The sequence below is a fragment of the Arvicola amphibius genome, chromosome 2 (genome assembly GCF_903992535.2).
Source record: "Arvicola amphibius chromosome 2, mArvAmp1.2, whole genome shotgun sequence".
Lineage (NCBI taxonomy): Eukaryota > Metazoa > Chordata > Mammalia > Rodentia > Cricetidae > Arvicola > Arvicola amphibius.
The window spans coordinates 34,315,399-34,330,228 of NC_052048.2; the positions used below are offsets into that span (position 1 = coordinate 34,315,399).

The 14,830-nt window shown below is 51.8% G+C and overlaps 1 protein-coding gene across 6 annotated transcripts in view; it reads left to right on the plus strand.

Moving 5' to 3' along the window:
- The window catches only part of Atp2b2 (ATPase plasma membrane Ca2+ transporting 2), a 319,368-nt gene that overhangs the window by 287,007 nt on the left and 17,531 nt on the right, over positions 1 to 14,830 (plus strand). For all 6 annotated transcript variants that reach the window (XM_038318670.2, XM_038318675.1, XM_038318668.2 and 3 more), the window contains 5 exons: positions 848 to 1,082; positions 9,658 to 9,837; positions 10,024 to 10,111; positions 13,053 to 13,159; positions 13,682 to 13,873. In XM_038318670.2, coding sequence (XP_038174598.1) covers positions 848 to 1,082; positions 9,658 to 9,837; positions 10,024 to 10,111; positions 13,053 to 13,159; positions 13,682 to 13,873 — 802 coding nt within the window. The remainder of the gene's footprint in view (positions 1 to 847; positions 1,083 to 9,657; positions 9,838 to 10,023; positions 10,112 to 13,052; positions 13,160 to 13,681; positions 13,874 to 14,830) is intronic.

Consider the following 14,830-nt stretch of genomic DNA (forward strand, 5'->3'; position numbering starts at 1 on the left):
CACTCAGGAGTCAGGCAGGAGAATCTTTCAAGGCCAGCCTGGTCTACACTGAGACCCTCTCTCAAAGAGAAAGCAAGAAGAGTGGGAGGGAAGAAAGACAATCTGTTGATTCCTGTCTTATCCCAGACAACTCAGACTAGTGTTGACTGAGATTTCTGTCCCATCCAGTCCTGTAGTCATTCAGTCCCAAAGAAACACACAGAGGTCTATATTATTTATATATTTATTAATTATAAACTGATTGGCCTATTTGCTCAGGCTTCTTATTAGCTCTTATAACTTATATTAGCCCATAATTCTTGTCTGTGTTAGCCACGTGTCTTGGTACCTTTTTCAGTGAGGCAGTCACATCTTGCTTGCTCTGAGTCTGACTTCCTCTGTGTCTGGGTGATGACTGCAGACTGAGCTTTCCTATTCCCAGAATTCTCCTGTTCTCATTGCCCCACCTCTACTTCCTGCCTGGTCATCCCACCTATACTTCCTGCCTGGCTACTGGTCAACCAGCGTTTTATTAAAATACAATTGACAGTGTACATTGTCCCACAGCACTGACTAGAACCATAAAGGCTGGCCTATACCTTCATTTTAATAGATGCTCCTCAGGTGAGCCTGATATCTGAGCAAGGTAGAGAACCACTAGCCTAGGTTTTGGGCTTCCCAAGCCATCTCAGCTGAGGTTCTGCATGCAGCAGACAGCTCAGGGACCTAAGGAAATATTGTAAAAAAGGCCACCTAGTTGCACCCCTGCCTGCTGCACACGCTAAGTCACTGTGGGAGGCAGATCAGGTGGGTGTCCAATGGCTAAGGTAAGTGGGCCTCATTCATCTCTAACCCTTCCCTCCCCCAGATGCTGCAAGATCCTTAGTGGAGCGGGGGAGCCCCGTGTCTTCCGGCCCCGTGACAGAGATGAGATGGTGAAGAAGGTGATAGAGCCCATGGCCTGTGACGGGCTCCGTACCATCTGTGTGGCCTACCGTGACTTCCCCAGCAGCCCTGAGCCCGACTGGGACAATGAGAATGACATTCTCAATGAACTCACATGCATCTGCGTGGTGGGCATTGAAGACCCAGTGCGACCTGAGGTAGGCCCTGAGGCCGGTGAGCTCAGGAGAAGGGGGCAGGGCTAGAACCAGGTCAATGAGTAACCTGGAAACTGTCTTCTCACCTCTTTGTGCTTCAGGTCCCTATGCAACAGGACCAGGATCCTTCCCAGGCTCAAACAATCCCACATAAAGACAGTGTAGAGAGAGCTACTCGGAAAGACCTGGGAAGGACCCTCCCACCCCCAGCCCATAAGCAGGTGCTGCTCTGAGTGAGAACAGTATTCATAATGCCCCCCTACATCCACCAAGACTGTTTCCCTCCTGTCTAGGGCTTGCCAACTCCAGAAGCCTCAACCCTATAGGATGTGGTTATTGTCATGTTCTGGATTCTAAGCCTCCATTACAGCTGGGTACACATGACATCCTCCTAGGAGAACCTAGAGGATAGTGTTCTGTCAGTGTTGTGTCTCTTTCTGCCCAGAGGTGGCTCAGTAATAGGCTCCCCTGGCCAGCCTGCTAACACAGCTGCAATCTGCCTTCAGCAAGCATCTGGGAGACAAGACTCCCAAGTCAAGGGCCCGTCACATTCCCAGCAGAAGGCACATGTGACTCCGCCCACGTGATGAGGATGTGTGAAGTGTTCCTTGTGTGGTGCGGGGTACACGGTCCTGCTCCAGGCTCTGTTAACTGTAGCTGAATTCAGAGAGAAGGCCTGACATTGTCCCAGAAGAAAGGCTGTGTGGCCTATGTCTGCCCAAGCAGGATTAGGCTTTGTGGAAAGATGTCAATGCTGTGGGCGGGCCAAGAATTCTCCTTACCCACAGGGCCTGAAGCAGGTACAGGAGCTGGCTTCTCTTCCCCTTGGGCCACAGTGGGTCCATGTAGGCCTTGGCTTGTGAGATTTGGTGTTGATACCCAGGACTATTTTCCTTCAACAATTGCTGGTTCAGTGTCCTGCCCTGCTCTGGTATTGTTCTCTTTGGGCCTCTGGACACTCCCTGCTCTCTCAGAGGCCCAGTGGTCCCTTTTTAAAGTGGAGACAGGTAGAGAGCTGTCTTATGGGCTCCTACCTGGTGCTGTAGGATTCTGTCTTCCAAAGAACGATGAAACCAGATCGCAAACATAGACTTTGACATCCAGGCCAGGCAGCTGCAAAAGGCATCAGACTGAGCACAGATACCAGACAGACCTGGATCCCCATGTTCTAGTATGGCTGAGCTGCGTAGCACTGAGCCAATTATATAACCTCTCTGAGTCATATCGGTAGCCTGGGCATAACATTATTTTCCTCCATACCTACACATACCCATGAGGTAGCATAAGAAAGCAGGCTATCTACATATGAACACCAAGACCAGCATATAGGCCAGAGACCCAAAAATGAGGATACTAATGGCCTCCCCAGCTGAATCATTTTCACAGGATCCTGTACTGGCAACAGCCTAGACTTCAGTAAAAGCAGGGGCTTGTGGAATGAATGAATGGGAGTGAATGAACTTGACCTCCAGCCCTCCAACACTGTTCTTGCTGCTCCCCAACTCCACACTCACATGGAGCAGAAAGCTTACCTCTTTATTATCCATTTTAGCCCTCTTCCTGTCTGTCTGCCTCGTCCCTGAAGATAGTGTTCAACCTCCCGGGACAGCTGTTTGTCACCAGTTAGTGGGCTCAGGCCTCCCAGAAATGGGTTTATCTATTATATCCTCCCTGGAAATCACTGGGTACGGGCAAGCAGAGATTTGTGGCCGAGTGTGTCAGGTCACCTGCTCAGCCTCTTCCCAGTTGCTCCCTTCTGTGTAGCCTCCTCCCACTCCAGACTGACCCCACCCCAACCAGCCTCTGAAACATCTTTCCAGAGGATGGTGATAAACCTGCAGGAGGGGCTAAGACCTTTAGCTATGACCCAACCTTGTAACTCGGTAGCACACTTAGAATTCCATGAAGCCAAAAATGCCACAAGTGTCCTCTGCCCTCTTCTGTTTTGAATGGTGGTCACTGAGGTTTGAACGTTGATCTCATTCAGGCCCCTTCCTGCTCATCAGTTTAAGGATGCACATTGGGCCCTGAGAGACCAGGATGATCCCAAAGTCTCACTGTAAGTGGCTGGATGGACCCAGAGTAGACCTGGTGTTCTGAGCCTTGACCCAGGAGCCATAAAAAGGAAGCAGGAAGAAAAACCTCCATGTCCAGGACCTTGGAGCAGGACTAAGCCCCCAGGACTTTTTAATGACCATATTGTCATCTAAAGTTCTTGCTTTAAACACTCAAATGGCAAGGGGCAGCTGGACACAAGACCAAGTTTTGCCCCCCAAAAGTCACCTGCTTCCTTGGGATGTTTTTCTCCTATCTACAGAATGTGTGTCAACTTAGGGGCCCTTTCCTTGCAGGCTCTGTCCTCTTTAGACCAGAGGTAACTGCTTGAAGCATCACACCCAAGCCCACTAGGCTTCCATCAGTCCATCATCCTGCCCATTGCCTTTCAACCATCCAGCCTGTGCCCCACCTCACCCATGACCCACTGGGAAGTATATTCAGAAATGCATGTTATGATGCTGGCAAGATGGCTTGGCTCAGTGGGGAAAAGTGTTTACCATGCAAGCTGGATGACGTAAGTTTAATCTCTGGAATTCTGAGAACGGTGGAAAGAGAGGGCCAACTCTACAGAGCTGTCCTCTGACTGCCACATGTGCACTGTGGCATGTAAAAATCATACACGCGCGCGCGCGCGCACACACACACACACACACACATACACACATTATTCTAATTTCTAAAGCGTTGCAAGCTGCAGTTGGGCTCTGGAGCTTCCTCCAGTGACAGCCTAGGGTTGGGACACCAGCTTAACACACCCCTCTGACAGTCTCTCATCAGCTCCTTTCTCATCCCTGAAACAAATTACCTGACCGAAGCAACTTAAGGACAGATGGGTTGATTCGAGCTTATATTTTGGAGGGGAAGGTATCAGTGTGACATGGCATCTGTAGTCAGGAAGCCGAGAGAGACCGATACTGGGGCTCAGCTCTTTCTCTTCATCGTTCTGTCTAGGACCCCAGCCTATGGACAGATGCTGCCCATCGTTAGGGTGGATTTTCCCACTTCAGTTAACCTGATCTGGAAAATCCCTCACAGACATGGCCAGAGAGTTGACCCCAAGTTGACTGCAGATGCTGTCAACGGCAGGTGACATAAAGCATCGCAGGTGCCTTAGGTGACATCTCCTCCTGGGCTTCAGTTTCCCTGTCTGGGAATGAGAAGGTTGGACTGTACGAATCTCCAAGTTAAACCAGCAGAACTGTGGGTTGGGGTAAGGCGGGGGTCTTCTTTCTCCTGCTGAGACCTGAACCTAGAGCCTCATTCTAACAAGGCCCCCAGTTCTACCACACAATGAGCTCCCATCACACCCAGGCCCCAGTTCACACCTCACATTGAGTTCACACCCAGACCCCTGTTCCCACCTCACAATGAGTCCCCATCACACCCTGGCCCCAGTTCCCACCTCACAATGAGCCCCCACCACACCCAGGCCCCATTTCCCACCTCACAGTGAGTCCCCCCACACACAGACCCCTGTTCCCACCTCACCCTGAACCTTCTGCCATACTCGGGCCTTGGGTCCCACCTCACAGGCAGCCCTGTCCGCAGTTTTGTAAGTGGCTTTCCTGCAGGGTCCCTGTGTCTCCTGAATTTCCCAGCTCTGTCCTGTGTCCCTTACCCAGCATATGGTTCCTGAAGTCACACAATGAGCCCTCTGTACTGGGCTCCAGCATGGTGAGGCCCAGGATGACAGAATGCTGTGGTCCCCAGACTTTCCCAGGCTTACTCCCCACCTGCCTCGGTTTCCCCACTGCACACTGCTTTCCTGCCTCGGGCCCACCACAGGCCAAAGCAGCAGAAAACACTCACCCAAGTTCTTACTTAAGACAACTCCGAAGCTGGCAGAAGCCAGCACGGAGGAAGCTGTAGAGGAGCATCGGCTTAGGACACATTGGGGGTCACCTCGGGGGCGTCACAGACACCGGCTGTCACCAGAAACAGCAGATGTTTAAAAGCCTTTATGTAATGACAACAGGAAGCGCCCATTTCCTGGCTGTTTTTTTCTCAGTGAGAATATCTAGGATAATTTTAGCAGAGGAAGCCACTTTTTAAAATAGTTAAGACTGGTTTTATTTATATGGAAAACATATTTCAACCAGAGCCATGCTCCTGAGATTTGAGTCTTAATCATCTCGGGCCTCCAAGCTCAGAGCAACCGAATGTTCCATGCTGTTTGTTGAGTGAATGAACAACTAAGCAAAGAAAAGTCTAAGAACAGTTTAAGGAGAAGTCCCTCTGGGTGGGTGGGACCTAGATGCTTCCTGAGTAGAGGGCATTGAGCACAAATGCAAGTAAAAGGTCCCATATAAAGGCTGAGGGGAAAAGGGCATCACAGGCTGCAGGGCAGAGTGGGCAAAGAAAGTGAAATGGAAAAACATAGCTTTCCATTACTGTAATAAAATAATGGACAAAGTCCCATTACGCTCATGATTTCAGAGGTATCGGTTCATGGCCAGTGAGTCCCACTACTTTGGAGCTGTTGGCAAGGCAGCAACAGCAGCGGGAGCACATGGCAAAGTCCCTGTTAATGTCAGAGCCAGGAGGCAAAAGACAAAAGAGACTGAGGTCCCAGAGTCCCCTTTCAAGACACATTACACATACCCATCTCTTAAAGATCCTGGTACCTCCTGACAGCTCCACCCTGGGGACCAAGACCCCAATACACAGGCCTTCAGAGAACACTCTGGGTCTAAACTATTCCAGGTGCCTCATATGGGCCCTCGTGAAAACCCCTATAGCACTTATGAGCAAAAAGCCTAGCAAAGGGGCTTGGAGGCTTGTTCCTCAATCAGACCTGGTTTGTTTGGCAATGTCTAGAATGTGGTCAACTTTATCCTGTGAGGCAGTCTAAAGGTCTGAGTCCTGGGCCAAGTGTGGTGGTGCACGCCTTTAATCCCAGTGCCCAGAAGACAGGGGCAGGTAGATCTCTATGAGTTTTTAGGCCAGCCTGCTCTACACAGCAAGTCCAGGCCAGTCTTGTCTACATAGTGAGACTCTGTCTAGAACAAACCAAACAGACAAAGCCTGACTCCTAAACTGCATGACCAACTGCTTTGTCTCTAGTGCAGGACTTCCGAAGACTCACAGTGCTCACTGGAGCAAGCCCTACTCCCCCACACACACACACACAACCCTGCCCCGTTGTCTGACCTCAGCTCCCTCAGAAGCTTCTCAGCCACCATCCCTCATCCCACCCTTCCCCCTCCTGATGGTTTACAGCACAGCTCAGACCCCTTACACCTAGAGGTATCTCTCTGTCTGCATACCTTGAGATCAGCAATGTGGACAGGACCGCTGTGTGCTAGGTGCATGGCCTGAGCCCCTGCACACAACCTCACAACAGAGCCTCAGTTGTTTTTAACAGAAAGGAATGGATTCGAACACCCCTTGCTCCAGGAAGCTCGCAGTGGTTTCTCCTCCACTCACCCTCCTCTGTGCTTTCTAGAGCCCTTAGTCTCAGCCTGAGCTAAAGACCCTAGGAGAGTTTGGCTGTGACAGAGTAACACTCCATCTGGGAGAAAAAAAGGTTCTCTGAAAGAACAAGCTAAACTAGCTTCACTGTGGAGCAGTAGACCTCAGAGATAGGGAGCAACCTCATCACTAGGGGCATGCAAGCAGAGATGTGGCCAGCCTTCTGCTGGGGATGTCTCCTGCAGATCTAAGCAATGAGCAGAGGGGTGGAGTCAGGTGAGGCAAAACCCCTCCTGGTATAAGACCTTAGGTACAGAAGCTAGACAAGCCCAGAGACTGAAGGCAAGTGTGCTGCCTAGACACACACACACATCAAACACACACACACACACACACACACACACACACACACATCAAACACACACAATGCATACAAGCATCATATACATACATGCATACATACAGTCACATACATACTCATGCATCACATATATATATATCATACACATGTATGCATCATACACACATATATCATACACATACATACATCATATACACATGAATCATACACATGTATATCACACACAGAGCCCTGGGGGCATATTAAATTATGTAAACCAGATCCTGTACTTGGGATTGGCAGGGTAAGATGGGGCAGGCTCATGAAGGGCATTTCAAGGTCCCACTTCCTTTCTTGCAGTTCCTCGGCTGGGAAGGGACCAGAGGTAAGAACTTTCCGTGTCAGACTTTGAACTGAACGTCTGTATTCGTTTGCTAGCCCTGCCCAAACAAAGCACAGATGTTCCCTAACTAAATAAGTTGATTTCAGATCTTCTGACTTTGTGAAGCAAAGCATATCCGTAAGAATGCCTGGAGACTTGCCTGAGTCTAATGTGGGCTAGAGATATCAGGCACGGTACCCTGTTGGCACTGAGCATGGCAGTACCCACTTGACCCCAGGACCATGAGAGAGGGGACAGTCTGACCCAGGCCTGTCTCAGCCTCTAGGAAGTTGCTAGTTCTAGAAGGTGCTTTTCTCAGTACTGTGACAAAATATCTGACAGAAGCAATTTAAGAGAGAAGGATTCGGCTGGACAGTGGTGGCACATGCCTTTAATCCCAGCACTCGGGAGGCAGAGGCAGACGGATCTTTGTGAGTTTGAGCCTAGCCTGGTCTAAAAAGTGAGTTCCAGGACATACAGGGCTACATAGAGAAACCCTGTTTCAAAAACCAGGAGAGGGAGAGAGAGAGAGAGAGAGAGAGAGAGAGAGAGAGAGAGAGAGAGAGAGAGAGAGAGAGAGAGAGAGAGTGATTTGTTTGGACTCACAGCTTCAGAGGGGTTTCAGTCTGACCTGGCAGCAAGAACATGTAACAGGAGACAGAGGCAGAGGCAGAGAGTGGGTCTAAAACTAGGACTAGACCATAACCCTCAAAGACCTTCCCCTAGCAACCAGCCCCACCTCCTGAAAGTTCACTATCTGCTAGCACAGATCCACCAGCTGGGCACCAGGTGCTCAAGTATATGAACCTAGGGGACAGTTTGCATTCAGAAGGTCCCTGGTGATTGGTGCCGCATCCAGGACCCTGGTGATTAGTGCCATACCCTGGTGGTTATAGACACATGCCCAGCATCTCCTGTCTTCATGGTCATGTGTACCCCTTTGTGTGTACATATCTATATCCTAATTTCTCCCTCCATGAGAATGCTAGTCATGACCTCACCACACCCTGGGCAACCCAAAGATACTTTCTGCCGGGAAGGTCCTTGTCTTTGTTGGGGTTTTTATTGCTGTGAAGAGACACCATGACCATGGCAACTCTGATAAATGAAAACATGTCATTGGGGTGGCTCACTTACAGTTCAGAGGTTCAGGCTGTTATCATCATGGTGGGGAGCATGGCAGTGTGCAGGCATATGTGGTGCTGGAGTAGTAGCCAAGATCCTAAGTCTTGCTGGTGACAGGAAGTTGACCAAGACACTGGGTGGTATCCTGAGCATAGGAAACTTCAAAACCTGTCCTCATAGTGACACACTTCCTCCAACAAAGCCATGTCTGCTCCAACAAGGCCACACCTCCTAATAGTGCCACTCCCTCTGAGGTTATGTGGCCAGTTAGAGTCAAATCACATCATTCTTGTCGCAGACAGAGCAGCAGCTCAGAGGCTCCTGGAAGGTTCAGTTCAAACTCTTTCCAGTGGATTGGGGACAGGGTGAGCTCTCAGTTCCATTGTGTTCAGGAAGAGTTGGGTGTCAGAAGTGCCCAACAGGCCCAGGATTCTAGCATGACCTGGGTCTTGATACACTGTGGCATGTTCCCTTAACTATGTCTCAATACACTGTAGCATGCCCCTTGTCTATGTCTCTGCCTGTCACTGCCTTGGATCACAGTTACTCATTCTGGTCATCTGTGTCATGGATGAACACTGAAATTGGCTCTCAGCCATGTTCCACATCCTAACCACTCTAAGGGGGGGGGAGCCACTGAGAGGAAAGGCCCTGCACCTTCTGATTGGCTGACCAGACTGGCCCAGATGTCAGTGTGTCATTTCAGTCAGCAAAAGCCATGTGCTTGGTCCCCCTCAGTCCTGTTTAGCCTGAAGAAGCACTGCTCACATTCTAAATCAAGGTAAATAAAGTAGCTTTGAACGCACAAGAGTCTCCCCCCCAAACATTGAAAATACACAAAGGAATTGATCGTGGACCTTGTAGATGAAGCATGGGCAAGTTCGAGTGAGGTTAGTCCACCACTCTGCACTCTTTCCTAAGGCCAGACTTAGGGGGTAGGTTTTTCTTAGGGTCTTTCCAATACCTTTTTTCCAGGTCAAAAGCCATAGATTTCATCCCATGATAGACTATCATGGTCAATAGGTGGTGGGTATCTGGGGCTCTGGGGGCTGAGAATTCTAAGACCCTAGCAGATTTCAGACGAGGTTGTGATCAATTGGTAATGCCTGGCATAGGCATAAAAGAGAGGCCATAGGCACCATCAGCTCCTGGCTAGTTACCTAGAAGGTTGCCTGGGAGAAGAGGTAGCCCTGGACTCCTTGAAGACAAGGAGGGCCTACCCAAGTGATGCCCTCCCACATGGCTCTTACCCTCTTGTACAGGTCCCAGAAGCCATCCGCAAGTGCCAGCGGGCAGGTATCACAGTCCGCATGGTCACTGGTGACAATATCAACACAGCCCGGGCCATTGCCATCAAGTGTGGCATTATTCACCCTGGAGAGGATTTCCTGTGCTTGGAGGGCAAAGAGTTCAACCGGAGGATCCGCAATGAGAAGGGGGAGGTACGCGCATGTGGCTACCACAAAGGCTCTGCCTCGGGCCAAGCTCAAGAGGGGGCCGGGAGGCTTGGGCACTGCATGTTTGAACGGAAGCCAACTGGTGTGCTCCCCCCCCCCCGAAGAGCCCAGTGACTGCATGGGGCTCGATTTCTCTCTCTGACCCCACCGACGTACCACACCCCTCTCCAGATTGAGCAGGAGCGGATTGACAAGATCTGGCCAAAGCTGAGAGTGCTGGCTCGCTCCTCGCCCACGGATAAGCACACGCTGGTTAAAGGTAAGACTGGGGTGGCATCGGTAATTCTGAGCCCAGAAGCAGCTCCCCCTGAGCCAAGCCCCATTCGCATGGCATCACAGCTTCCCCACAGAAGAGAAGAGGGGACACCAGGGATTCTCCTCACATGAAGACCTGTTCCTTTTCAGCCTTGGGAGGCCTGCAGAAGGTCCCATGAGGGAAGTGGGCATGGGGAGACTATGAGACTCTCTTCTGTCCCTTCAACTTCCTCCAGGGAGCTGTGGGCCTAGGCCTGGGGACTCAGACTACCTGGCAGGAGGGCTGACTTGGCTAGAGGTGTTCTAATCCATGTGCATAAAGCCCCACCCCCACCCAGACAAGGTTTCTCTATAGCTCTTGAACCTGTCATTCTGTAGACCAGGCTGGCCTTGAACTCACACAGATCTGCCTGTCTCTGCCTCCCGAGTGCTGGGATTAAAGGCGTGCGCCACCACCGCCCGGCTCATACACCTTTTCTTATACAGACCTTCAGGAACTTTACACAGACCCAGCTCTTTCATGCCTAGTCAGTATTTACTGTTCTTTGTCATCTGAAAGGCAACTCAACTTCCCCCTTTGTCAGGCCCCAGACCCTTAGGTAGCTAACCCTTGTGAACAGGCCCAAAGGATGAGAAGGCTTGGGAATAGCACAAGGCTAGAACCTTCCTGCCTGCCATGAGAGGGTTACCACTCACAGAGCCTCAGCAACACCAACCGGCATTCCTGTAGTTACATCCCTGGTTCACATCTTAGGACTCCTACTACACTTTCTGAGGCCTTGGCCAGTCTGTCCACTCTGGGTCTCAGTTTCCCCATCTGTAAAATGTCCAGAAGGTGGGGTTGTTACTTCTGCCTGGGATCACACCTAGGCACCTTAGATGCATGTGTCTTAAAGATGGAAGCAGATGTGGCCTATGGATAGAAGCATGGAACCCCAGGACTACAGACGCTGCAGCAGAGGCCCTGGCTCACTGACTGCAGCAGGGGCCCTGGCTCACACTCGTTCCTCCCTGACAGACGCTGCAGCAGAGGCCCTGGCTCACTGACTGCAGCAGAGGCCCTGGCTCACACTCATTCCTCACTGACAGACGCTGCAGCAGAGGCCCTGGCTCACTGACTGCAGCAGGGGCCCTGGCTCACACTCATTCCTCAATGACTCATCATTCATTCCCTGACTCTGTCACTGAGCCCTTATAGAGGAACTACTGTGTGCTCTAGCTTGTCCTTCACTGCGCACAGCATAGGTTCTACAGGATAGGCACCAAGCCACATCCCTGCATGGTGCAAGAGGATGTTCTGCTCCAGCCGCTGGACTCTTGTTCAAGCTGGAGAGGATGTGAAGCCCATGTCTGGGGGTGGGGGCAGAGGGAAGCTCTGTGTTCCCAACAGCATAGGGAACTACACTGTACAGAGCCCCTGGGATCAAGGGACGAGAACAAGAGGAGATTAAGGCAGAATGACCTTGGCCACAACGGGCCAATGATACTGTCACCCCGAGGAGAGGGGAGATGCATAGGAAGGCCAAGAAAGGAAAAATGATGAATAGGGACCTCAGTCTGCTTTAGGAGAGTGACCCGAAGGCAGAGGGGTCACTGGGATCTTCCAAAGGTGAAAGCTGCAGTAGGACTGGGAAGTGCAGTGCAGTGTTTGTGGTAAATGAATGCAAGTAGGTTGTGTGCGGATCTGGTGTGGAGAGAAACAGCCCCGTACAGACCCCGCTACAAGCCCACACCCCTTCCCTGGGAGTCAGGCATAACAGACCTGGTGAGATGTTAATGGTTACTGTGAGACTTCTGAGCCAGGGCCTCTGGCATCCTAGTAGTGCCATGTGTGATAGACAGCCATTGTCAGGACAGTGTGAGCCTCAGCTAGAGCCCTCTGGGGTGATGGGCATACAGGGCAGGAGCAAGGAAGCCCAGGACACCCACCTGAGTGTTGGTAGAAGAAAAACCATTAGATGGTGGTTCATGCCTTTAATCCCAGCACTCAGGAGGCAGAGGCAGGCGGTTCTCTGAGTTCAAGGCCAGCCTGGTCTGAAGAGTGAGTTCCAGGGCAGCCAGGGCTACACAGAACAACCCTGTCTTGAAAAACCAGAAGAAAAAAGTAAGACCATTAGAGACCAGAGAGACAAGGAGAAGAGAGGAATACCCACAGGTGAGAGGTACCTAGGAAGACAGGAGGGGAGTCTACAGAGAAGAGCGTGGACCACTGTGAGACCAGCTGCTGGGAGGCCAGAAAAGACAGGATAGAGATGTGACCACAGGGAGGCCCCAAGGAACCATGCAATATAGGGTCTGGTGAGTTCCATGCCTTAGAGGAGCCCAGTGCTGGTCAAGGACCCAGAAGACTCAAAGATTGACCTGCCAGCTTCAGGGACAGGAGTCCAAACAGACTGAGCCTGGGCCAGTAGGATTTGAACTGGCTGCCAACCAGCTGGAATAGCCAGGATAACTCCCAAGCAACCAGTCATGGAGGCTGTGCTTTCTGTGGGGTGGAAGGGATGGAGTCCCAACCATCCCTTGTCTCGGGCCTCCACAGGCTGATGCTATTTGCCTAGCACAGACAGGGCAATGCCTACACACGGACAAGGAGGCAACCAGCCACAGTGTTGGCATGAGAGGTTGTGTTCTATCTGGTTTTCACCAATTATTTCATTGGAGATGTGTGTGCAGAGAGAGGTCAACGCCAGTGGGGCAGGACCACTAGCAAATGGCGTGGCTATGGCAGGATAACTAGGGTACTGTGTTTCTCGGTAGAACTGCCAAGAACTGCAAGAGCTGGAGCATGGGCAGCCCCAAGCCAGCCTGGGCTAATGAGGAGCCTAGTACCCTGAAAGTGCGGGAAAGAGCAGTGATGGGAGGGGCTAACTGGCCAGACAGGGCAGAGGCCATGCTGAAGCTCAGGGCTGGCTCTGGGACTCTGAGCACACCCTCTTACGCCCTAGGCATCATTGACAGCACACACACTGAGCAGCGGCAGGTGGTGGCTGTGACAGGGGATGGGACCAACGATGGACCTGCTCTCAAGAAGGCCGATGTGGGCTTCGCAATGGTAAGAATGGCTCGAAGGGGGCCTCAGGACTGATTGGGTCTCAAAGGCAAGGAAGGCAAGGCTTGGACGACACAGCTTCAAACTGGCATACGGGGCTTCCGACACACACTTAACACCCACCCTCATCATCCACCAAAGTTTGTATTCAGCCCAAAGCTTTTGAGCCCCAACCTAGCCTCAGAGGTCTTCCTGAAAGGTGCAATTGGTGCCATGATGGGATCAGCTCTGCCCTGCTGAGTGTTTAGAGACCAAGGAGGAATGCAGCAAGGCCAGGCTTCCTGGGGGAGAAAGTTGGCCTCAGAGGGGTGGCTGTGTGCACCCACGCACACCTGCATATATGTACATGTTTGTATGCATGTATGCACATACATGCATTGCGTTTCTGTGTGGTCTGAATGAGCTGGTTCCTCTACGTCAGGGGTGAGGAGTACAGGGCTAAGGCTGTGTTAGAGGTAAGAACGGCCATATAGAGCCACTCACCTCCCCGGCTGCCCCACCAGGCTCCTGTCCCTGTCCCCACAGGGCATCGCAGGCACAGATGTGGCCAAGGAGGCCTCAGACATCATCCTGACAGACGACAACTTCAGCAGCATTGTCAAGGCAGTGATGTGGGGCCGGAATGTCTATGACAGCATATCCAAATTCCTGCAGTTTCAGCTGACGGTCAACGTGGTGGCTGTGATCGTGGCCTTCACAGGTGCCTGCATCACACAGGTGGGTCCCGGGAGAACCATACCCAAAGCCGGGAAGGGCAGTCTCCAGCCTCCGGGACATCCTAGGTTGCTGGGATCACAACACTGGAGACGGACACACGTTGTGTGCCACACAAGAGCAGGACTCCATTATAGTCCTCCATGCAGCCACCACCAGGCCCGTGCAACTTAGAAATGAGGCATGGGGAGGGGGTGTGATTCAGGCGACCCAAGAGATGAGGGGTACAGGGCCTCATGCCCATCCCACCACCTGCACCCACCTGACCCTTGCTGCAGAAGCCAGCAGAAGCTGGGGCAGAGGCATTGCAGGCCCAAGGGAGATTAGTTGGCCAGCTGAGGATTCAGACCCACCCAGGCTCTGTAGGGCCTTCACTCGGGAGTGGGGTAGATTAGGAGCGGTAAGGCTGAATGGAGGAGGCAGTGGGGTTCTGTCTGTCCAGATCGCTGTTACTGGATCCTCAGCAGGCCACTCACTGAGGCAGGAGGAGCCAGGTGGAGTGAGTACCATTTCACAGAGGCAGAAACAGGCTCAAAGGAGAGAATGGCCAGGCATTCAGCCTGCCTCTTATATCTCCTGACATAACCAGACTGCATTTCCCAGGAACTGGCTTTTTTGGAATGGGGAAGGAGGGTGACTTCAGTTCTAAGGGAGTCTCAGAGGGCTGACTGCTCCTAGTCACCACCTGGGTACACAAGCCCCTACCCATAGGGAAACCCAGAGTCCAATGTGCAGCCATCCCCAAGGGTCACGGGGCCCATAGGACACTGCTCCCCTCTGCTGTGACCTCCACCATGGTGCTATGGTAGCTGTAGTATTGACCCTGTGCCACCCAAGCCCTGAGAGTTGGGTTGAGGGTTCCTCATCTGCATAAAGGCTCTCTCCTGATCTTTAGGTGAAAAGCTCCCTCTAGTGGTTGATTGTAGACATCTCCAGCTTCCTGGAGACTGGACTGATGCC